Source organism: Nematostella vectensis, chromosome 1 (assembly GCF_932526225.1).
Source record: "Nematostella vectensis chromosome 1, jaNemVect1.1, whole genome shotgun sequence".
Lineage (NCBI taxonomy): Eukaryota > Metazoa > Cnidaria > Anthozoa > Actiniaria > Edwardsiidae > Nematostella > Nematostella vectensis.
The window spans coordinates 17,811,581-17,835,984 of NC_064034.1; the positions used below are offsets into that span (position 1 = coordinate 17,811,581).

At 38.5% G+C, this 24,404-nt stretch overlaps 3 protein-coding genes across 5 annotated transcripts; 1 reads left to right on the plus strand and 2 right to left on the minus strand.

Annotated features, from left to right (window-relative positions):
• Positions 1-1,008: 1,008 nt before the first annotated feature.
• LOC116619363 lies at positions 1,009-6,153 on the minus strand. 2 transcript variants are annotated; one of them, XM_032384086.2, is made up of 5 exons: positions 6,037-6,153; positions 4,583-4,695; positions 4,215-4,268; positions 2,758-3,502; positions 1,009-2,294 (listed from the first exon to the last, which is right to left on the minus strand). In XM_032384086.2, the coding sequence occupies exons 2-5, from the start codon at positions 4,667-4,669 to the stop codon at positions 1,522-1,524; spliced, it is 1,659 nt and encodes a 552-aa protein (XP_032239977.2). In that variant the 5' UTR covers positions 4,670-4,695; positions 6,037-6,153; the 3' UTR covers positions 1,009-1,521. The 2 variants fall into 2 exon arrangements, with proteins under 2 accessions (XP_032239977.2, XP_032239976.2); XM_032384085.2 differs by having other exon boundaries at positions 1,009-2,297.
• On the plus strand, positions 6,144-16,813 carry LOC5514411 (dolichyl pyrophosphate Man9GlcNAc2 alpha-1,3-glucosyltransferase). Its single transcript, XM_032384087.2, has 15 exons — positions 6,144-6,334; positions 6,432-6,516; positions 6,856-6,945; positions 10,845-10,933; positions 11,008-11,093; positions 11,403-11,467; positions 12,067-12,243; positions 13,041-13,103; positions 13,204-13,285; positions 13,427-13,512; positions 13,667-13,751; positions 13,921-13,991; positions 14,224-14,292; positions 14,566-14,689; positions 15,665-16,813. The coding sequence occupies exons 1-15, from the start codon at positions 6,250-6,252 to the stop codon at positions 15,866-15,868; spliced, it is 1,461 nt and encodes a 486-aa protein (XP_032239978.2). The 5' UTR covers positions 6,144-6,249; the 3' UTR covers positions 15,869-16,813.
• On the minus strand, positions 16,456-23,388 carry LOC116619361. 2 transcript variants are annotated; one of them, XM_032384083.2, is made up of 12 exons: positions 23,286-23,388; positions 22,307-22,516; positions 22,038-22,097; positions 21,548-21,766; positions 20,974-21,128; positions 20,343-20,528; positions 19,964-20,174; positions 18,832-18,983; positions 17,755-17,966; positions 16,980-17,583; positions 16,679-16,757; positions 16,456-16,575 (listed from the first exon to the last, which is right to left on the minus strand). In XM_032384083.2, exons 2-12 carry the CDS (start codon positions 22,500-22,502, stop codon positions 16,562-16,564), a joined length of 2,088 nt encoding a protein of 695 aa, XP_032239974.2. In that variant the 5' UTR covers positions 22,503-22,516; positions 23,286-23,388; the 3' UTR covers positions 16,456-16,561. The 2 variants fall into 2 exon arrangements, with proteins under 2 accessions (XP_032239974.2, XP_048586789.1); XM_048730832.1 differs by lacking the exon at positions 23,286-23,388 and having other exon boundaries at positions 22,307-22,533.
• Positions 23,389-24,404: the final 1,016 nt, after the last annotated feature.

Consider the following 24,404-nt stretch of genomic DNA (forward strand, 5'->3'; position numbering starts at 1 on the left):
TTCAGACGATGAGAGTTTATTGTGACAATTTTAGGACAATAACAGGTGGTCAATAATATTCGAGCTAGTTGATGGGATTGACTGGAGACTGACTGAGAGGTTAGTACGCCTGTGGCAATATACCCGGTAGAGCGCAATTACGCCTGTCAAGAAACTAGAAGGACTAAGGAAGGAGTACATAACGTAAAATGTTCCCAAGAGTAAACCCTTTTTTTCTTGTTTCGTTTCATGTAAAAAGAACACGAATTTCTTAGTTAACACAAGAAATTCGATGGGAATGTTTGTGAAGTAATTTTTGGCAGAGAAACTTCTGAAACGAGATATTGGGATATGTTACAGTTTCGACTTTGATTCGAGAAAAATAGGCGGGTCGCGTCCTTTATTTGACAAAAAGGGATTTGAGCATATTTTGTTCCTATAAACTCATCAACTGATATTAGAAAATCTTATTTACTATCATTGAGTACTTGCCAAGTCTAGGAGCATAAAAAAGGAATGCGGTACAAGCCCCATTTAATGTGTAGACATATTGCAACGACTCATTGAAGCAAGAAACTTTGCGCTTACGAGTTCTTCAAGTTTGATTTATTTCAAGCCGCCTGCCAGTGCTTTGGTGTTACAGGCTAAAAGGGAAGTTCCTGCAACGCCTTGGTTGTGCGCACAGTTGAAAACGCCAAGTATGTACCAAAACTCATAGCGTAGAGATTAATCCCCGATTTCGGAGCCAGGAAGTGAGTCACTGAATCATGATGTGAAAGAAGGTCTTAATCTAAAGAAAAAGTGTTCAAACACACTAACCGTTCGGACTGACGATGTTTCAGTCTGTTTTGAATAAGTAATAACAAATCATTTTCTCTATAAAGCTCCCATCAACCCGAATCATAGTATCATGGCAAATACGGAACTACCTTTTTAGATATTTTTTTTGTTTTTACAAAGGGTACTTCTAAACCGCTTTAAACTTGAGATGTGTGGCTGAGAAGTAGCCAAAATAAAGTGAAGACCTCGTGATTTCAATTATTTTAATATCGTCGTAGGTAGTGTGCGAGTTACAGTGTCAAGGTGACATAACATAAAACTCTCCTGTTTAACACAACAGACAATCGTCAATTAAATTAAGAACAAAAAGTGGAATTTGATTCCTGGTTCTTCCAATACACCAGAACACAGATAAAACTAACTTATACCTAGCGAAACACTTTATAATAGACCAATAAAACCATGCCTAGAAAGAAATAATGATCTCAACCCCAGTGTGTTGTCTATGCTGTAATATGTCATCAAAGAATGTCCTGTTTCTCTCTATCCAATTACTATCCTCAAATAAAACAAAACAAAAGCTACTTCCTCGCTAGAGAAGTACCCCCTAAAATTCATATAATTATCATGTATTATTATAATGTAGTGGAATTGAAGACATGCGTGTCATATATAAAGCATCCATATAATGCCCACGTATTAGATTATCCCCAACGGGTAGGAGGGGTTGGATATGTGATATCCATATGGCATTCTTGAAGGTCAGCGATTTTCGGGAACTATAAGTTTCCATGTCTGACCATCTATATTTTTATATGGGCCCAAATTGAATACAAAATCAGCATGCTTCTTCTTCTCAGTACAGTAGGCATATCTAGGTTTCTCCACGGTGCACTTCACGCATATAAACTGCAGCGTGTCGCCTATTCGTGAGTGAGCAAACGTGCAATAAGCGGGGGCTTTTCCTACAGTATGCTTAGAACACTCTTCTGATTTATCCGCACCGCGCACCGACACGCCGTGTCTCATGCGACCTTTTTCGTCACAGTACATCGGCTTAAACTGAGTCTTACGAGCGGTAAGCAGGTGCTTGCCATCTATTAACTGCCATCCCTTCTTATTATCTCTCTTCTGGTACTCCAGGCTGACTGGGACCTGCTCTAAGTACATTATAAGGTTGGCGGAACCTTTGCTCTTTAATGTGCTACCTATTTTGTTGGTGGTACCACTCTCTATTGATATCTCGTCCAGCTTGCCGTATGTACTGCTGGGTTCTTTAGGTCGTACTGCCTGGGCTTTCACGTGGTTGGGTAAGACAGATGGTGGATTGCCGACGCCCGGGGGCTTTGTGTTGTTTACGTGGTTGGAGACAGACGTGTTATTGAATGACTGGGGCTTGGCATAATTCGTACCCAAGGGGCTGGCTGGGGGAACTGGGCTACTCTTAGGGCACGGGGAAGACGGAGCTGCGGCATGACTGTTATGATGTTGGTATGATGGCTGGTTGTCCTTGCCAACACTCTCATTTGCCTTAGCTGCTATAAATAAAATCAATAAAATGTCAACCACAATCGCTTATAAGAACAGATACCATTGCGGGGACAAAAACATCATACAGTAGGTCCAACATAAAAAGGTCTGACAAAGGCCAACATTTCAAACCCTCAAAAATACTAAGGACAGAAACATTCAACCTTTCTAAAACGATTCTCAATTTGAGAGCAAAGACCAAGTTCCAAATAAGGCAACTGTACATCATTGTTAGCTGACCTGTGTTCAGATAAACACCACCCAAAAAGTAGCAGGCGAATTTTTCAACGACCCAAAATATATTGTATGCCCGTAATGCTAATAACTTCCCCTGGGTATTATCCTTGACAATATGGCATAGGGCCGTTTATTTGCTAATACTCTTTGAGGTCAAATGGCATGAAACAGCATAAAAGAGGATACAAAAAGAAGCATTAGGCCAGGACCTGTATGAGGGTATACCAGTACCTGCCAGTTGGGTCTCTTTAAGTGCTGATGCATATGACTGCTGTTTCTCCTCCTCTCTAGCAAGGAAATGCTCTATTGCAAGATCCTCCCTCTCGTCTAGTATATCTGAGGGCTTGCTTCTACCGATGGCTTGGAGACCCTCCTTAACAGCTACACTGCCATCTGCGATATAATCTACTGGTTCTGACGGCAGAGGTGGGGACGGGCAAGGACTGGTCTCTCGGCTAAGTGATGTTATTATAGGGCCACCTTGTTGCATCTGGGGTACAGTAGCCAGCCATCCACTAGTTCCAAACTCCTCCCCTCCAGGGGTTGGGTTAAGACTCGACGGTGCCCACATGGGTGGGGTGGTAAATACTTGTGGTTGGTAATGAGGGTACCTCCTATTCATATCAGCAGTGGTTAAAGGAGCAGTCATAGGCTGTCCAAGTCCTATACCATACGGCCCTAATAAATGGTAGGGATTAAATGATTCCAGGTGGCCATACCCACTGGACATTGTATTGTGAGGACTTGAGGGTGTGTTTTGTGGATTCATTGGCTCGTTGGGTAGTGTCTGGGTTTCTGCATCATTGCACTCCACCACAGCTTGCACCTCAGCGTGACTCATGTCTGGGCTGATGCCTTGATGTTTCATGTTCAATAAGTCTGCTCCTTGTGTTACGTCTGGGGCGTCCTTTCTTGTGGATAATTTGAACCATAATTTCATAATTGGAATACACTTGCCAAGAGGAATGTCTAGTTCCTTCGAAATAAAAAAAAAATAAAAATAAAAAGGGGAACATTTGTCCCACAAAACTGGAACATCTTGGAACCCATTATAAAAACATATTCATTATTGGTGTGTGTCGTATATTGATTTTATGTGGCATCTCAGTTGGTATGTTAGTGGTTTACTTAATACAAACTTTTACAAGAGTGTGTGCTATTGCACAATAAATTATAATATAATTTTAATGGATTACACGGGGATCCTGAATTCACAACAGTGTGAAACTACATAGGTCTATCTTTTATGGGGTCTTTAAAAGCCACATTGTCACCAGTTTACTTCTGGTCGATAACGTAGCAATCTCTGATGATTTTTAACAGAAAACGCAAAAATATTTCAAAATTGTAAAAACAGTGGATCTATTAGAAGTTTTTTCGAGGATATGACTGATAATTTAATGTGAATGACCTTTTTAATAGCCCATATACTAATAGATTCTTTTGTCTTTTGTCGGTTGAGGTTACCATTGGCCCTCAGGAAATAAACTAGTGACAATGTGGCTTTAAAACTGAGGTGTTCATATTAGCTAGCTTTTCTTAGAACAGTAGTGTTTCTGTACTTTTGAAAGTACATTTGAAAATGGTGAAATCTGATTCAACAGTTAAAATCCTCTATGCATTAATAAAAGAATTCCAAATGATATTCATCCTTTGCTAAAAGTTGTACATGTGTACTGGTTTCTTACCCTTAGTAAGTTTTTAAATTCTTCTTCTGTCCCCATATACTGTAATGTTCTATCCTAGAAAAACAGAAACAATATCATTACCAACAAATGTTATTATTTTTGTCAGCCTTTCAAACGATTCACAGAAATATAACTTTCTTCAAGAATTCCCTTTTCTTAATATTTTTTTTATTCTTCATTTTATATTTTGCACGTTTGGGGGTGCTTATTTGGAGTCAATTCCTTTACTGTTAGATGGAACCTATAAAACAAGCATTTACAGTATTCTTACATTCCCAACAGCCCTAGGGATTGGCTCTGGATTTGCCATGGGTGAAAGCAGTCATTATATGTATTTCATGTACAAATTTTAATTTTTATGGCTATACCTGAATAAAGTTATCAACAAAAACAGGCTTAAGGTCTGGCATCCCAAGCTCATCCAGAATTGAAAATACTCCTTTGTAATGATCCATGATGGGAGAAATGGGCCACAGATGACCTGTATTCAGAAAGACAAGCCGATCATTCAACACTAATCATAATCACAGCTACCTGATACAAGCACTGATCTATTACCCACATAGTATAAATCTACTCACATACAATCACGAATCTCGCAATTTAAATGGCTCCCATACTCACTATCTATTGAGCCATAGATAGTGAGTAGCGAAAAGGCTGGCCACTTGAAGGGAAAGAGACAAAAAAAACTTGAATCAAATTTGAGAAATTTGGTTCCCAATCTTTTCTAGTAAATGCATTTTCCATCCTTACAAAAGGACAATAAAAGTAACGAAGACTGCAAGGTTTCAATTCTCGTTTATCTGCACGCGCTGCAAACACCTGTTGCATGCACTCACGAAAGATCTAGAAAACACACTATTTCAAACGAGCACGCCCTGTTTTTGTTTTGTAATATACTTTTTCGTTGTGTTATATTATTTATTACTGAGAATTATTAAAATCGTCATTTATTTGAAGGTAGTATGTGAGTGGATTTATACTTAAACAATTAGACTACTCTTTCCTGTTTTCTATGAGTCAAATAGTCAACTAGGCGCTACGTGCCTCGTTGACTATCTTTTGACTCATAGAAAATCCGAACTCGTAGTCTAATTGTGAAATATAAAACGCTCAGAAGAGAGGATATCAGTAATAATAGGAAAACAATAGCAAATAAGTATTGTTATGAAATAACAGTAGATGTATGATAGAGAAGAAATAATAAGGATCAAGGGAATTTATAAGCGTTTTATATTGATAAATGTGAAGTACTCATATAAGAATATGATTTTAATAAAGATAATTGTAATTTCTTTAGATACTAATCTATTAAAACTCTTACAAACAATAACAAATTTGCGTAAAAAAAAGGAAAATACTGCAGTGAAAATAAAATACTATTTTAATGTAATGCAGCGATATCATGTTCAATGATTTTAACGAAGTAATAACGAAATAATGACACAGGCAATCTTGCCGGCTCTAAAAACAAATCGACTCAACAAGAAAGTATAGTCGTGAGTTTTTGTTACCGAAAAAAACCGCGTGACCTAAAGCCGAAAAAACATTGCAGATTACATCCATCGTGTTTATTACAATACCAACAACTACAAGGAACAATATATCGCAGTACTGATAACAGATAATGCTGTCCCAAGACGTTATCGACCGAAACTTCCAGGAAGCAATTCGATACGAGCGAGTTTTCTACAACTCATCAAAATTTGTTCTGGTCATTGTCTGATTTAACCTCCATTATAACCTGAAGATTCATTGTGGGCCCGCTCCTTGTCATAAAATCAAAAAAGTAGATTTGATATAGCGTACAACAGCGTACCTTATTCAATCGATTATCGAGGGATTCTTCGAAGTTTCTTTACCACAGAGAACCCTCCATTAGCTGGCCGCCATTTTGAATCATCAACAAAGCGCGAGGCACTGGTGCCCAATCACGCATGCGTACTAATGTCGGAGTTCCAACATGGCCGCTGTGTTCTGATCATTCGTTCTATTTGATTTCTTGTTCTTTGCGAAATCAGATATTGCCAAGATGGCCGAGACATTTTATGCAGTACTGTTGTGCGTTTTCGGCGCAATTGTTCAGCGATGGTCTGTATCTCTTGGGCCGTACTCTGGTAAGGATTTATGAATGAGAGTTGTAAAAATGAGAGGTTCTGAAGAAACAAACTTTGTGGACATTTGTGAACATATGTGCAAATTCCTGTCTATCAGGTGCAGGGAAGAAGCCAATGTTTGGTGACTATGAAGCACAGAGACACTGGCAGGAGATAACATATAACCTTCCTATAAACCAATGGTATGTGTACCCGAGTGGGGGTGGGGTGGGGGCGTATTAATTTTTGTTATCTCATTTAAATTTAACCTTGTACATAAACCTCAGATTGGCTTTTATAACATATTTCACACAAACACCTTGTGCTGGTGAATGCAAGTACAAAATCATCTTTCAAGTTTTAAATGTGTCATTCTTGAGAAATCACAATAGCCACTTTTTACCCATTTTTTTAAATATAAAAATGATCTTTTCAATACAGATTGAATTCCCTTTTGATAACAAAAAAAAAGGAATATTGCACTTGTCTTATGTCATTGTTTTTGTGTCTTTTAAATCAAATTTTGTAACCCTTAAATGTAGGTATTTCAACTCCTTGGATAATAACCTGCTGTATTGGGGACTGGATTACCCACCACTCACCGCCTACCATAGCTGGCTCTGTGGTGCCATGTAAGTGTATGCCGTGTGGATGTTTCTAGAAAATCATTATACTACAGGGCTAATAATTGCTTGTTCTTAGTTAAAGTGTTTCTGAAGCGAAAATCGTGTCAGGCTGTTCTTAGGCTTATTTTAAAATTCAATCTTTGCTTAATATTGTAAAAGAAAAATCAAAATAAAAGATTATGAGGAACATGATGCAATTATTCTTCAAAGAGAGGTAACAACTGCGACAAAAATACAGCGAAATTACGTCATAGGCACCCCCCGTGTTTCGTCACACGGTTGCTTACTATGCTGAAGGAGCCATTTTGAATCGATCATTGACCGAAAAGTTCACTAGTTTGCCCTACTATTTGTTGCGTTTATATTCTTACAATGTCTGATTACAACAAATAGTCTAGTAAAGGGTCATATAAAACTCTTCGGGAGGCAACAGGAGTGAATTTGGATCGAAAGGAGCAGTGCATTCCCTTGGAGCTGAACAGGTGAGAGTCGTTTGCACGATGCATGGAGAAATGAGTTGAATACAAAATGATCGGTTGGATCTACCTTGGGAGAGGATAATCACGGCTTCCAGGGCAGTTTTTCAGAAGTCTAAGACTTGTGGTGAGTTTATTTTTCTGTACTCAAGCTGTGATCTGGGTGCAAGTAAATACGATAATACTCTCAACGAAGCTGCACTTTTTAGCTGGTTTTCAGTAGCAATCCGAAAAGAAATCATACATCACATCATAAAGTTACCTTCTATTTTGTATTTAACAAAATGAATGCAATTTATTCAACTAGCAAAACATAATTGTGAAACATAATCCATCTAGTTATGAAAAAGTCAAAATGGGGACTCATAATTTACTTAACTTAAGTTATATATATAAAGTATTTTATACCGTTTTGTAATAAAAAAAAACAATGCACTGTATTTAAATAGCAAAACGTTATTGTGAAACCTAATCCATATAGTTCAGGTGTAATAAGGATTCTGTTGACTTGGATAATTTGTTAGGATCCATAATTTCTTATCTAAAAATGCTTAATCAGAGTTATCATGTTGACTTTTATAATTTTCTTTTTTTAGATAATGACTCTCTTTTTTTCAGTTTTGCAGATGCTGGGCTTCTGTTTATGTGCACTTGAGGGCCCTGAGATAGAGTATTAACAAACATTCCTTAATTTTGTAAAAATCATTGAGAGGCACAGTAATGCTACAGGGTACTGTACTCGATTTTAAGTCAACATCAGCTTGGTTTATGTGAGGGACTCATCTTCATTAGTTTTCATGAAATATTACCAGTAAATACAAAGCAAGGAAACACTGGCCAAATATATAAGCTTCAGTGATATTGCTCTCATTTCATCTTCATAATAATGGACATTGCACTTGCCATGTCCATTACAAACTCACCATGATTGTGCATTGCGTAAAATTAAAGGTTTACTCACTCATTTCAAATTTAAGTTACTCCGAAAACCTTAGATTGGCTGTACAGCATACATACCCCTTTTCTTTAGCATAGTCTTGTGCAAAATGTTCTTGATTGAGATTATCCACAAGATTATTGATTCCAATATTTATTCACCTTGGAAAGCAGTGACTCCAATTTATAGAAGGCTGCTTGTTTGATACCAAGTCACAAATGTGACCATGAATAGTCACTAACTCTTGAGTGTCTAGCCAGTGTATGTGCTATAGTATGTTATGCAACAAGCTTTTATTTTCAAGCTGATAACAGTCAATTCAGGCTTCATTTCATTTTAATTTTAAATTTTAATTTTGTGACTGAAAAGTTCTTTCTTTGATCTTTGACATCTGCATTTTGTCTTTGATTAGCTAGAAATACTATTATTTTTTTAACTGGATCACTGTTTTCATTTCTTCTTGTTTTCTTTCACCATTGCTGATGACTCTACATGGCGCTTTGGGGTATTTGAAACTTATCCCTTGGTTGCACTTTGTTAGGAAACTCCCCCCTGTTCATCCAAATGGACAAACATGAAGAAACGTGCCCCCCCCAACACCACAAAATACTAGGAATCAATGATGCTTCATGGCTGAAAATACTAGGAATCAATGATGCTTCATGGCTGAAAATACTAGGAATCAATGATGCTTCATGGCTGAAAATACTAGGAATCAATGATGCTTCATGGCTGAAAATACTAGGAATCAATGATGCTTCATGGCTGAAAATACTAGGAATCAATGATGCTTCATGGCTGAAAATACTAGGAATCAATGATGCTTCATGGCTGAAATTATCATCCAAATCCTAGGAAAGTCGAACTCAGTTTGAGTTGATATAGTTCGAGTTATCAGGGCCCCAACCTTCCAAATAAAAACAATGGAATTGCACGTTTCTCATAGGATGGCTTGATATTAGATCATTTATGGTAGAAGACAAGGGTCTATTTGGTATCATCATGTTGTATGGTTTCTGTCAGGGCATATACATAAAAAGTCCTCTCTTTTGTACCCTACATAAATTTAACCCCAGAATAACAACAGAACACACAACAATTTGTATTAATACTCTGCTTCTGGGCAGGATATGGAATAAAATCAAAACACTCCTAGGAATATTTAACCCCCTCGCTTCTAATTTCACAATGATTACGCTGGGCTTCATCAGTTCAATCAAATCATGAATTTTTCGCCCCATCAGCATGTTTTGCTATTCTAATGGCCCCAGAACGCTTTGAGGGGATTATTATTTTGGTGTGTTTCGTTCCCACCTTGCCTAAACCTGATCGTGTAGGTTCCACTCTACAGCGGATTATTTCAAACGACAAAGAACATTGTAAACAACTATTCAGCTCAGATTTTTATAATTATTCAAAAAATCTTCAGCTAGAATTGATAGTCATGTTGAGACCCTCTACTATAGATAATTCATAAAGCTTAATTGAATGCGAATTATAAGAAGAACAACAATTAAAAGGCTTGAAAAAGATGACGCGACTCCAACGAGCGCACGTGTAAGCGATCAAAACTGAACAAAACGAGACAAATACCTTAACATTTCCTCGACGACTTTGCCTTCTTGATAGACTTATTTCTCTCTAAAATCCTTTCACAGTTCGAACCCCACATTGCTCTTAGATTCGCTATCGATTTTTCTGTGCCTAGCTAGAAGAATGTTAACTTTGCGTAACTCGTTGGCTCCGGCGTAGCAGCTTGTTCAAATTGCCTAAGGTTCGAAAGGTGCAAAATTCTGATTTCCTCAATGATTTTCACACAAGATAAGTCTATTTGCACCGTGTCATTTTAGGGGTGAAAGGAACATTGACAAGTCAGTTGCTAGGCCGTCATTTTTGCAGCTTTTGTGGCCTCGGGAATCCGCAAAGTAAACTTCTACTGGCTTCTGTTGTGGCCATGACCGTTGCCTTCCTTTCGCGCGCTTTTTCTCTTCCCGCTGAGCAAGCAACCGTGTGATGTCACAAGCCCTTCATGATGTCGCACTTGATAGGACAAAAACACCAACTTCACGCAATATTTTTTCCAATGGGTTTATGTGGATCGAAAAAGCTTTGAAATGTTGTTTCTTTGATATTTGAGGTTTAAAAAAATGATACAAAAATGCTATGTTTCCTTTCGCTTCAGTAACACTTTAAACTCACACAACAAAGTTTTCCAAAGTTTTTATCATCAAATACTCTTGCCTGATCAGTCAATCTCATCTGTGGCTGAAAAAATCAATATCATTAATAATGATGTAAGCAATATTTTTTTATGCCGCTGCACCCAGTCTATCAGCTGGTATGTATGGATATGGATATGTTATTACACTAATCAAATTTTTCATTGAAGATGATATAAAAATGCTTGAAAATTGTTTTTTTATTCTTAGATTGAAGTAAAAAAGATTAGAGACAATTATTTTTTGCATTCTGATATATTATTCTTGTTTTAGAGCAAATAACCTAAATCCTGAATGGGTGCAGTTGAATGTATCTAGAGGTTATGAAAGCAGTTCACATAAACTCTTTATGAGGTATACAGGTATGTATGGCAAGAATTCTGATAATTTGTCATAATTTTATTCTAATACTACATTTCCTTTCTTTTCCTTGTAGTCCTGCTAGCTGATGTACTGATCTTCATTCCAGCAGTTATGCTATTCTGCTTGCTCTGTCTTTCTGGGAGATCATCACTACAAAAGGTGACACAACTCTCGTAAAAAGGTTTAATTCTTAATGACAGATTTTTTTATTGGTCTCCCATGAGAGCTTAAAGGGGTGCTTTGTATGCTTTTCCTTAGAATATTCAAGGTTTGAGGAAACATACAGCCCATACCGCAGTAGTATAATCAATCTATTTCTCTCTGCTTGTGTAAGAATCCAACCTATAATTTTATTGTATTTATCTAATGGATGAAATGTTATTTGATAAACCTGTAAGGTTATTTTCTTGTTGTTTTTTGCGTGGGTAATTGTTGTTTATTGGGTAGCTGTTGTTTATCCTTCTTCAGGTGCTGATTGCTGCCGTCATCTTACTGTACCCTGGACTTACTCTCATTGACCATGGACACTTCCAGTATCCACACCACTACTTGCAAATCCACAACTGTTCCTTTTTATCTTTTTCATGTTTTATTAAGAAAAGCATTTCTTTTAAATAACATAAAAAATAAAGTTTCCTGCAATAATGGATAATGAAAATATTGATAAGTCTTCTGTGATCAGACATGAGTAATATGGCTGCCATATATTTTGCTTTTCCTATGAATTTTACTATGATCAATGCTCTCATTGAACGTAGCTACTCCTCATAAGTAACCAGCTCTATGTTTCAAAATCGCTTATAGGTAAAATAGTCATAGATAACCATTTATGATTGTATGTAGACCCTCATGATTTAGTATCCAGGCTGTAATGAGAGTCATTTTCAATATCTAATTCCTAACCACAGTAAAACTGGTGTTTTAAACCATGCTTGAAAACTACAGCTAATTACCACACTCTTTTGCTGAGGTTAGAGCGTCCTACTGCAAAGATGTGGCTGCTGCTACAAAGGATTAAATGTTGCAATAATTTCTGTTATCACTGTACTGTATATATTGAAGGAACTACACAATAAGTCCTTTTATCTTAGGCCTTACAATGTTCAAGATAGCACCTTAATATGCACCACAGATATAATTGCATTAGCCTGGGGTTATGTCTGATCGCCATCACATCGCTCTGCATGAAGCATGATGTTCTTGGTTCAATCGCCTTTGTTCTGTCCCTCAGCTACAAACAGATGGAACTCTACCATGCCTTACCGTTCTTCTTCTATCTCTTGGGTAGAACTCTCCAAATAGACACCTGGTAGGTGGACAGTTCCGAAGTCTTATATCAATATAGCATGGCATGAAAGGTTTCCACATTTACCACTTTTTACAAATGTTACCCAACTAGAGATAAACCCTTAACTACTTTGATACGCAGTTGCTATATATACAAAGCAAGGAAAAAGGTTCAATTCTGACAACAAAGATCAAATAAGATTCGCTTGCCATTTTTCAAGAAATATAAACAATACTTTGAACTCACAAGGTCGGCAATTTACCATTATATTTTCTAAATTGAGAACTGCTGACTTTAGCAGCATGTCTTAGAAAAGAAGTGATTCTAAAATTATGATGGTGAATGGTGGTTATGGTGTACATACAGTAGACAACAGAAAACATTCAATTCAGATTTCCTTGCCCTTTCCCAACAAATATAGAATACTTTGAACTCCCAATTTAATGGTTTATTTGAATAAAATGAAAACTGTCAGGCATTTAGTCGATTGAGGACCTTTTGCAACTGTCAGGCATAAAGCCACTGCCAATTTGATAATCTTTACCAAGTCTGCAGTATTTGCCACTTTTAGTTAAAGCCGTATTGTCACCAGTCAACTGTTAAAAGACAAAAGAATCTATTAGAATCCAAGATATTTAACAGGCCATCCGCTCTAAATTATCAATCACATCCTCAAAGAAACTTCCAATCAACACACTGCTTTCAACATTTTGAAATATTTTTCGCATTTTCTGTTAAAAATAATCGGATATTGTTAGGTAATCGACAGGAAGTAAACTGGTGACAATGTGGCTTTAAGTACCTGTGTCTTTCAACAGGTCTGGTAGGATCATCAAGCTAGCACAACTTGGTGTTGCTGTTATTGGGACGTTTGTAGTGTGGTGAGTATAGTTCACAGAGCCTTAATGCATTGCATTAAACACAGAAGCAAAACCATTACAGGCACATGAGGTTAACATGATTTTTTTTATTTTTTCTCAGTTGGATCCCATTTCTTACGAGTATTCCTAACTTTGTGCAAGTCATACATCGATTGTTTCCATTTTCCAGAGGACTTTTTGAGGTAACCAGAAAGTTTGTTGCCTGTAGGCCTACTTCTCTGCCCATCCCTTCATCTCTTCCTGCCTTCTAGCACAGGAAATTCTTTGTTTGTCTGCCTGCCTTGTTTTTGGTTTGTTTTAACAAGTTTTTGTTCACCTTTTAGGATAAAGTCTCAAACTTGTGGTGTGCACTCTCTGTTTTGGTGAAACTGAAAAACATCTTCACGCAACAGCATTTGATTAGGATAAGGTACATTTCATTTCTGTCTGCATCTACATAATCACCACATTATTTGAAAAATAGTTTTTGTTATGAGCACTGCTGAATGGCAATCTTATTTTCAACCATAACTACTACTGATTTGAGCTGATCAACAATCTCTTTCAATATTTACTTTCTGCAGTTTGTGGACCACTGTCATTGCTGTCTTACCATCATCAATTAATCTATTAAGAAAGCCATCTGAGGATAAATTCTTGATTGCATTGGTAAGAGAAACAAAGTTTGTAATATTTATTACCTAAGAAAATGCTGGGGGAAAGGGAGGAAAAGTAGAGGTACACAGATTGGAAAAAAGGAGAAATTGATGTTTGTTATATGTATCTTGTAATGTAATGTTAATGATGATACTAATAACAATAATTGTTTTGTTTTCAGATAAACTCATCTCTTGGATTCTTCCTATTCTCCTATCAAGTTCATGAAAAGTCAATTTTACTGGTGGCTCTGTAAGTACCTTTATGTCAAAATTGATTATAACAATTTTATAATGGGAGCTTCATCATGACAAAGAGCATCACATGTGAACTTATTTTGCATGTAGTGTGTCAGGGAAATTTGAATTATCAATGTGGTGTATTATTTTGCATGTAAAAAGCCTTTAATAATTGTGTCGTGAAGTGTACAATTATTGTTTGTCCTATTGCTTAAGTTAAAGGAGGTTGTTTGTCCTGTTTTTAGGCCAGTATGCCTGCTGATAACGTTCAGGCCCCTAGTATGCACATGGTTCCTGCTCATTTCCACATTTAGGTAGGTTTTATTTATTTTACTATCTGTGATAGTTCAAGTTTGTCATTTGGATTTAGATTTTGCTTGACTATGTGTCTTGAATTGAGTCTGCAGTTTGGAGCATTGATATTTAATTGTTCACTGATTTTGAGGTTGAACACCTTTTCGTTAATTGACATTGATAATGTTTGAAATCGATGCTGATTGACATTGATGTTGTTTGACATTGATGATGATTGGTTGGTGTGACAGGCTACACGTGACTGGTATTATTGTGTGTTTGACATTTCACAGTATGTGGCCATTATTGGAAAAGGATGGCCAAGCAATGTCCTACCTTCCTGTAATGCTCCTGTTCTATACTGTCTCACACCATGTTCTACACCTGGCCAAGTTCACAGGCCGCATCAAAGGACTGGTACGTCATAACCAGTGGAGGGGCGAGAGTATCTTAAAGACTGGAAGACCAGGTCAAATGAAATGAGAATGGGCACATGCAAAATGTTGTGAATAAAGAAAGTGGCATCCATGTGACGTTCATGGTGTACATCAGCCAGGGCTTCTGGTATTACGAAAAAAACTCAAAATTACGCGGGATTCTTTGCTAAATTACGCGGAAAATCAATCATTACGCGCTAAATTACGCGGGATTTTGCAATACATTTTTCCTTAAAAATCAAAATTTTGCGGGATTCTTTACTGAATTACGCGCTAAATTACACGGAATATCAACTGTTACGTCCAAACTACATTTTGTACCGAAGGAAAGCACGAAATAACTTGAAAAGATTAATTTTTTTTTGCGTAAAATATCTTAGGCGAGTTTTCATTGGCTCCTAGCCACCAGCCAATTAAAAAAGGTATTTTATTATTAGTCCTTGGCCTTCGCGGTTTAGCAAAGAACGCCTAGTCATTTTATTTGTTTTCGAAATTCAGTTCGGAATATCGCGCTCTTACTAAGAATATCTCTCTTTTTTTACGAGAAATAGAGGTAAGAACCCTAAAAGAACACATCAGCTGTGCAATTAAATGTTTTGTCTTTCAAAATTTTGCCAAATTACGCGGGATTACGCGGAGAAAGTCAAATTACGCGCTTCCGCAAAAGCGCGTAATTCCAGAAGCCCTGATCAGCTTTAAAGCTTTGTAGTGTAACACATCATTTGATGTTCACCTGGGTGATAGTTTAACATTGTTTCTAGGAAACTACTTGTTCTCTAGATTGAAATAAAGATGTCAGTGCCCACTTATAAGACATGCTATCATTTTTGATGCTGTGTTGTCTCTCAGTTTGTTTCCATTGTAATGGAATGGTTATGTCAGGGCACCCTGAATCCATCACTTTCTCTTGTATATTGTAATTAAGACTTTATAACAGTACTTGTTGTCTTAACAGTTCTACTTCTCCATGGTGGGCATGGTTATTATCCATGTGTGCGCTGCAACCATCCCCTCACCGAGCCGGTATCCTGATCTCTATCCAGTCATAATATCCTTCTACTCTGCTGCACACTTCGGCTGCTTTTTCCTGTACTTCAACTACCTCCAGCTTACCCTGCCTGAGCTTGGCTACCCCATTGTCAAGCATAAGCAGCTGTAGTTTGATAGATTACTGACAGAGCAGAGCTCTTCATACGCCAACTTGCAGATAAAGTGGTTTACGTGTGCGTTGCTCTGCATGACTTGCTGCAAACTTGTTGGAAGTTAGTGAAGGTAGGTAGCTGACTAAGAATAGTACCGTGATAGGTAATCACTTACTCTATGGAGATGGTATTAGTCTAATCTAGAGAGTAGAAATGCATGCTCAGGCCCGTAAACAGGGGGGGGGGGGGGTATGGGGGTTCGGAAGAACCACCCCACTCGACTAGAAGGTTGCTCTTATGAATGAAAATTGAGTACCACTGCGAGCTAGGGCGAGCTACCTAAGAGAAAAAGGTCCGCTAAATGAGTAAACTAACCCTGCGCTCAAAATCCTGGCTACGGGCCTAATGCTTTTCTTGATTCAGCTTCGATTTCATACACATTATGGTGAAAGGGGGGGGGCTTAGCAAAAACAATAAATGATTATTACGAGTCTACCAATTTAAACTTGTTCTTACTACGGCCGTGCATTCTGAGCGATTTAGAGAAGAAGAAAATATCTTCCCTCTGATTGTCACTAATTCTAATCAATGAGTTGATTACACATTCAAGAGATCCTTCTTTTATTTTTGATACAGTTGCACTGTTGGTGCACAAAGTGAAATCCATACATGTTATTACATTCTACGCTTGTCAAATTTCATTCCTTGCGTCACTGCTTGCTTCCTGTGAACAGGAATATGAATATAAGAAGATAAAGGTTAATTTTGGTAGTGAGTACCAACCGATGATAACTATGGTGTAAACACTACAACAATAAATGACTTACCTTTCCCCGCAATCTTGCGGTTAGCAGAGTCCCTTGAAGGACGCGGACATTCGACTGCCTCGATAAGTGCGACATCGACCTTGAGAAAATAAATAAGGTTAGAAGTGATGAATAATATATTATGTCAGAAATGAAGTTAAACACGTCATATTCAATGACTCCCTGAAAACACTAGTTTCACTAACGTTCCAAGTGATGGCCCTTCGCCGAAGCAAAAAAAAGTCCCCCTGTTTTCACAACGCCTACGCAGACCTTCTAGTTTTTCTACAGCTTGTCTGTTTAGTAATTGTCTTATACCAACCTTCATAAAATCTGCAATCTTAGCGTCATCCCATCTCTTACGAAAAAGGCAGACCCTTTTCTTTTGACTCTTTGTCAGAGGCCATGGACACGTCACCTCGGTGACAGCTTTCAGGTTCCAGCCGTTGTCTTCAGCAATGTCCGGATCGCTCTTGGACTTCCTCTCCCAACAGACCTTTTGCTTATCTTCGTCCGTGAGCGGACAGTTCTCATAGATCTCTTCAACTTCTTCTATAGTTACCGTCAAGCTTTGTTCTGCTAACTGTTCTACCGCCTCTTTAGCCGACCATTCGTCTGCTTTTTGACGGCACACCAAGAACACTAAATCCTTATTGTTGAGTTTACACTTGGCGTTCAAACTCTCGTTGCGAGCTACTTGACGCCAAGCTCTCTCGATGTCTTCTTTGATGATGTAGCGAAATCCGATCTCGTCAACGCAGTTGTCTGGATTCTCTGGGTCATTCCTGTTTCCGGGCTGGAAATTCGCTTGCTCTTCTTGGTACAATTCGTTGAATGTCTTCTGTCCTCGCCCCTCTCGGCAGCTCCTGATTATACGTTGAGTTATCCTGTTTTTGGCCGTGTAACAGCTTACTGTGAACCCCACCCTGTTTAATGAAAAGTACATTGTATCATTCTTATGGTACTCAACTTGAATACCATATTCAGGTTGGAATACCATACTCGTAAATAACAGCATAAGCACAATCAACACTCCCACAAAGGGAACTCCAATTCTCTTTAGTAAGGCATATAGGCCGGTATTCATCCATACATACTTGATAAGCTGTTCATCTAATTCTTTGGTCAAGTTGTACGTTTCGTTGAAGCCAGTGCTAGTTTTGATGTTATTGGTAAATTTCTTTATGGTATCTGCCACCTTCTTCATATCATCACTCCGTTTGGCCAGCTCAAAAACCATGATGCGGACATTATTTAAGGAATCCAAAAACGGTCGTTCCGTTAAATTTCCTCTGACAAAGTCCCAAGCCTGAAATGAAGAAGTAGTGAATGTCCAATTTCTATTATATTGTAAGGATCCGAGTTCTTGAGTTTCTAGACCCACCAATGAATGAGAAAGTCCCAAGCCTGAAATAAGGAGATAGTAAATGTTCAAAGAAACCAATGTTATTGTTATTGCAAGGTATGCCATCTGAGTTCTGGAGTTTCTAGACCTACCAATGTACAGCGCTAACACGCAGGTGACACTGGTGAAAGAGGAAGGTTGCGCTTTCCTTGAAAATATACCAGCATACACTACACAAAGCGATGAACAATTGAGACGAGCTTCTAAGCCAGTTAGCACCTATGCACGACTCTTGTACCAGGTCGCATCACAGGTACCCCAAGCTCACTATGTGTATGAAGAAATTATAGTGGTTCACGTTACGTTGTGTGTGTCTTGGTTTACAGTAAGCATATGAGATTGGAATAAGCCGTTCACTTTACTACGAAATAAAATCCCGGGAAACAGAACAACGTAACTCTCGAAATGCAAGCCCAAATGGCTTCAAACTTTACCCAGACCATATCTAAGACTCCACTGTCAGGTCAGACTAATTTTGAGAGATTTACGATTTTATTTCGTAGTAAAGTGAACGACTTATTCCAATGTCATATGTTTACTGTAAACCTTGACACACACAACGTAACGTGAACCACTATAATTTATTCATACACACAGTAAGCTTGTGGTACCTGTGGTCGCATTTGGACCCTATGGCTCCCGGCTGTCCTTTGAGTAAGTCATTTACGGTGATTTTCTTGCAAGAGCAAAAGATAATCTTTCCCTTTTGACATTTTTTTGCATTTTGGATCTTGGCCTATCACGACACAACTCCAGTCATTATACAAACCTCATTCATAATACCAAGGGCCTCGGTGATGTTAGCGATCTGTTCCTGAATCGCGGTATTGGCGAGGGTGACATTCCTAAGCGCTTGCAGTGCTTCGTCCTTTGTTTTGGTGCACTGCTGTTTATCATCAATCAACTTAAAAACCTGAAAACCTGGAATTTAACAAATTTCTCTTAGCTTCCAAGGTATGTACTCTTATAAGGGGCAGCGATGGTAAATCCGGTAGGTAGGTAAACCTTAGACTTGGCGAGGCCCCGAGAGCCGCGTTTCAGAATTCGAGCCCGAGACTTTTGTAAAATTTCGAGTTCCGAGCCCTAGCTTTTCCAGTCTCTTAACAACCGAACCCGAGCTTTTTTTTCGAGCTTGTTTTCGGATAACTTAGGTATGTCATAAACATCAGTTGAATAAAAGAATTAGTAGAGTTACAATACGATCTTGCTAAAGTAGCTAAAGTTTCTGTTTAAAGCGGAAAGGCTTTAACACGAAGTGGAAACCCGTAGCATGGTAACAACATAAAACAGATCGCGTTTAACAAAATCAGAGACTCTTAAAATCCGAGACTGTGGTACAAAAAACGATGCTTCGATGCCCTAAAATTTTAGAAAAAACTTCGAGACCCTAAAATTTTAGAAAAAACTTCGAGATTTCGAGACTTTGCGAAATTTTTGCGAAACTTTTGAATTTCGAGGAACACATCGCTACTCCTCTTATACACCACGATATTTGTCACCTTATGATCAAAATGTTGTGGAGTCACGAGCCGCGTAGCAGTAAATTTTGATCATGAGGGTACATACCACTGATAGCTATAGGAAGTTTGTTTTCTAACAAAAAAGACGAAAACATGTATTTAAAAAATCCAAACAGCACACGCTCTTTGAAGGTTTTTTTGGCTCCATTGCTTTATGTAAAGCTGCAAAGATTGTTCGTATGACTTATCTCGTGGTATGTCTTGGTATATTTGCTATAGCTAGCAATCGATCAGAGAGCGAGATTACGCGCAAGTGCTGTAAAACAAAACAATAACCAGGCGATTATAGAGAAGATATATGAGCCTGCAGCTCCATTATTTAACTTGATACGGAATCAGTTTGTCCGTCTGTCGGTCTCTCTGTACGTTCTCCTAACTTACCCATGCTGGCGAAGTTGAGTCCAAGGGATAATCCATTTTTGAAGGCTTCGGCAATCTTAAAGGCTTTACTGAAGCGTGTGTTCAGTCGAGTCTTGGTGTTTCTTATTCGTGTCCTAAAGGCGCTTATAAATTTCCCGATTTTGGATTGTTTTACAATTGATGGTCCGTCGGACACAGAAACCTTGAGGCTGACGTGTTGTTCCGTCGACACCTGAGAAGATTAAGAAGTTGGTTGGCTGCCAAAATTATTTCATTTGATAATGCGACTCTATTGGCCCTTAAACATGTCGTTTATACGACCATGGGATTCTAATGACGTTCATATTTTTCAGTCAAATGACCAAGCGATTCCTAACAGATAGGATGTTTACGTTTGTACCTGGGATATTTTACTAGCGGCGTGTCGTTTACGAATGATCTTGGCAAGTCTTATCCCAGCAGGCACAGCCAGGGCGAGGGCAGGAAAAGCGATGTTGAGCGCATTGTCCAGCTTTGACTGGTAAATTCCGAGAATCTCGGTATATAGGATATCCTCAGCTGTATTGTTCTTCTCCTTCATTATTTTCTGTAAAATTTGACAAGTTTATTGGTGTGTTTCCCATGCGTAAGTAGTGTATGGCTGGAGTCCCCTCCCCGGAGTTACGTGTATGGTTACGATAAAAGTTTTCAGGGATTTTCCTTCAAACTCTGAGTCTTTGCAAAGTTGGCTGCAGGAAGAAAAAATGGTGGAGAACCCGTGATACCAGGAAAAGCGAAGGCAGGCATGTGAGACATGTTGTGGCGTTACACGGTGCTAGATCTTTGTTTCATGTGGGCTAGCTCAATACGTCTATTAGATATATAGATTTCTATATTAATATAACTTGCGTGGATCCATCGAATGGTTGGAAGGCGTTAAGACTTTAATGTGTAAAACATATACCGGGAGGGGAGTTTCTGGATTGTTTAATCCAAATCTTTTCTGCACCCACGAACACTCTATCCACTTCTGGCATAACCGAACTATTTACCTTGATCTCCGCCACTCCGTTATTCATGCTATTGCTTACGGACGGGTGGATAGACTTGATGTATCGTTCCTGTTCGTCGTCGATGTTTTTGAGTCGAAAAAGGACAGACTCAAAGTTATTAATATCTTTTCCAATCCATAACTGCTCGTGCTCAGCTACGAGAAACAAGAATACAGGGTACAGGGCCTTAGCAGGGGACATGTATCCCCTCCCCAAATAATTCCAAAGCTATTTAATGTTAGTCCACCGATCAGTGATTTTCAGCGGGTTTTTCTTGTTTGTTTTAAGATAATGTGGTGCCCCAAATATTCATGCGCCCCCCCCCCCCCCCCCATCTTTCTGTAAGGTGCGCGCACCTCATCATACGGTTTAGCACTGATCGGAGGAACCGATACGGTTGTAGGCTACAATATTGACCTGCATGAGCTGACCTGTCACGCCACTAACACATGGCGTGACATGTCACCGTTACATAGATCAGAACGACTGCATGGGAAAATCAGGCATTGCTGAGGAATGGTGTAAGATTAGATTTGAGGAGGCTTGGGTCAAACTATATTGTCTTCGTGCCTACCTTGGAACTGTAAATTATCGGCCTGGTCACTAAGCTCTTTAAGTTCCTTCTTTCCGGCTTCAAATTGTTTCTCGTATTCGCATAGCTCAGGCTCCTGGAGCTCTCCACAGCAACCGTGAACAGCACTGTAAATTGCCGCAGACAACGACACTGCAGAGAGCACTAAATTTGCAACCTCGCCTCCAATTTTAAAACCCTTGAACACGGTACTTATCCAACCTGCAGTAGGAAATAGAATGGAATTTCTACGTGATCCTTAGGGTCTTTTGGGTAATGGTGTCTAGCTGACGAAGAGGACGCCATATTTTGGAAATTACCCAGAAGACCCTGGGAACAGGGTTGATGACATTTCACATTTTCTCGGTTGTCTCATGGCTTGGAAGGCGATATTTTTTCTCTACAGCTCTTCTGTTATTCACTTTACTTCATCAACAAAGCAGCTTTATTAAAAGATAATACCTCTATAGACCAGATGTACAGAGATACAAACCTTTTTTCCCGGGGCTCTCATGTTCTTGCTTCTGTGGCTTTAGTTTCGGCACCTCGTTTTCTGTAGACACGGTTTAGACAACAAATGAGTAAAAAGGATGCTACAGGGAGGGGTTATTCCACTTAATTCCTTCCCTCCACTTGGGTAATGGGTTCCTTTCGTGTGTAACAAGTGAAAGAAATAAAGGGAAGGCGAACCAAAATTATAATGTTTTTTTCTTTCATTAAACTCCTCTTACAAGTTGAGTTTCTTTTCAGTAAGGCATTCACCTTCGCTATTTTCGTCTTGTTCTGTTTCTAGATCGTCGGTATCGTCATCTTCATCCACTTTCTTCTCCGTATCCGTCTGAATGTAATCATGTTTAGATTTATCGATGGGTCTCCGTTTGAACTTGGCTTCACTGAATTCTTGCAGAAGCAGAAGTACGCACAGAATGATGACGAGGCGTGAGCAAGGCCGCGCCATGTTTCCAGCTTATCCTAGATGTATAATTGACAACGTACTTTTAATTATTTAAAAGTCTTTCTTTAATTTCAGGTTTTACAAAAGACTTCCTCTATTTTGCGCAAACAGGAGGGCCAAGGAAATAGGAAAATATACCTGAGCGTGCTTACCTTGAGAACCAATTATAATGCAGAATTTTTCGCCTCTACCGAAAAGGAATAAAGAAATGCTTTTCGAAATAAAAGAATACGAGGATTCTTTTCGATTGAATTTGTGAACGACTAGCACATTCGGGGTGATGGACTGTAGATAAATTTGTATCCGAAGCTCTGAATGACCTGAATCTCTAGTAACCGCGAATTATTTCGGTGTTGAACTTTTATCTTGAGGTCGTGAAGGAGTGGCCAATGTAATAATCCTTTAATATCGTAACGATATTGAATATCTTATTTTGTCACAAGACAAGCCTCTTTTCTGATAGTCTTTAGAGCTCGTAGCCATCTTATTATCGTTAGAGAAGAGTTTTGGCACTATAAGGTTGTATCTGGCTGAAACCCGCTGTTCTCGGGTTTGAATTCTTCCTTTTAAAAATCTTTCTTTGTGGGAGCACGAACTTGAAGAATTTAAAATTCGTATTTATGTCTTCAAAATTTCGCATTTTTGGTCTTAAGCCAATAAAATTTGATTGATTACGCCCTTTTCCTACACAAGTGAACGGATTTTGGATCCTTGGCGGACGGTGGCTGTACTCGTGCATTATAGTTCTCTTAACGTTATTGCTTACGTTAGAACCGACATACTTACCTTGTTAGGGAAACGCTTAGTTTTGGTGAAGTTACCAACAGTCAAAGAACCCAAGTCACAGAAGCTTATTCATTAACCGAAAGGAGTGACCTGTGACTGAAGACTTCCTAAATTAAAAACGAAGAACTTTTGACGTTTGTTTGCCTGAATCATTTATTATTTAGTCACCACTTTCGCTTAATGTCGTCTAAATTTTCTATTATTATTATTTTTTAGTTGTAATTGAATCACTCGTTTCAAATGTCCCATGGTTTTTATTTATTACACGTCCAATTGTAATTTACGTTTGTTTTAGAAAAAAACATTTATTGCAACATTTGTAAAAATGTGTCTGTCTGAAGATTGTTTGATTTGGACATAATTATTAACATGTTAACCGTCAATTTCATGGTGTATGCCGTGTCATGCCAATGAAAACTTTTTCTACTTCTAATTGCCTTAAAGCGCTGAGCAAACATGATTTTATTTCGAGGTTGTTTAGATATGTAGAATATGAGCAATTCCACAAAAGCCTAACAGTGTTAGATATATCTATAGATAGGATGATCTTGGATCTCTGATACTGCGCCCCTTGAACGTTCAACACGCGTCGACCTTAGCCCTTTATCAAATATTTGCGTTTTCTTCTTTGTAATTGCCCTGGTGGTACCAGTGTGGGCGACACGGTATGTCGCTAACAAGGCAGAGCCCAAAATTCTGAGGGTTGTCCAATACCCTGAAAAATTTATGCATGTCATTGTCTGAAACAATTTAGGCCACTGGAGCGTATCAGAGAACGATTTAAAACAATGGGAACAATGCCAAGAGAAAAAGGCCATGTATACATTTTAACAGGGTATCAGACTGGTATGCTTGGCTTTTTATCCATTTTTTACAGTGCTTGACGCATTCATGGTAAGTCATTATCTGTGTTACGGTGTTGTTTTGAAAAGCAGGGTCACCAGTAGAACAAACAGTGGGGATGTCGGTTAATCGACTTAACATCTCGGACACAGCCTTGAAAGCCTCACGTCACTCAAACTTCTTCAGGTGCATACCCAATATTTCCTGGGGGGAGAGGGGAGAGGACATTCATTGGTATCATATGGAAGAAATGATAACTTTTTAGCTGACAAGTGG

Bases quoted from the DNA above. Each gene is read 5' to 3' on its own strand.
- LOC116619363 (XM_032384085.2), bottom strand. From the start codon at position 4,669: ATGGATCATTACAAAGGAGTATTTTCAATTCTGGATGAGCTTGGGATG. The intron at 3,503-4,214 runs GTAAGAAACCAG...TTTATTTCGAAG, and splicing joins AATTTAAAAACTTACTAAGG to GAACTAGACATTCCTCTTGG. The intron at 2,298-2,757 runs GTACTGGTATAC...TTTTATTTATAG, and splicing joins TAAAGAGACCCAACTGGCAG to CAGCTAAGGCAAATGAGAGT.
- LOC5514411 (XM_032384087.2), top strand. From the start codon at position 6,250: ATGGCCGAGACATTTTATGCAGTACTGTTGTGCGTTTTCGGCGCAATT. The intron at 6,517-6,855 runs GTATGTGTACCC...CCTTAAATGTAG, and splicing joins AACCTTCCTATAAACCAATG to GTATTTCAACTCCTTGGATA. The intron at 13,513-13,666 runs GTACATTTCATT...TACTTTCTGCAG, and splicing joins CAGCATTTGATTAGGATAAG to TTTGTGGACCACTGTCATTG.
- LOC116619361 (XM_032384083.2), bottom strand. From the start codon at position 22,502: ATGGCGCGGCCTTGCTCACGCCTCGTCATCATTCTGTGCGTACTTCTG. The intron at 22,098-22,306 runs GTGAATGCCTTA...CCGTGTCTACAG, and splicing joins ACAAGACGAAAATAGCGAAG to AAAACGAGGTGCCGAAACTA. The intron at 18,984-19,963 runs GTAAGTTAGGAG...GTTAAATTCCAG, and splicing joins ACTCAACTTCGCCAGCATGG to GTTTTCAGGTTTTTAAGTTG.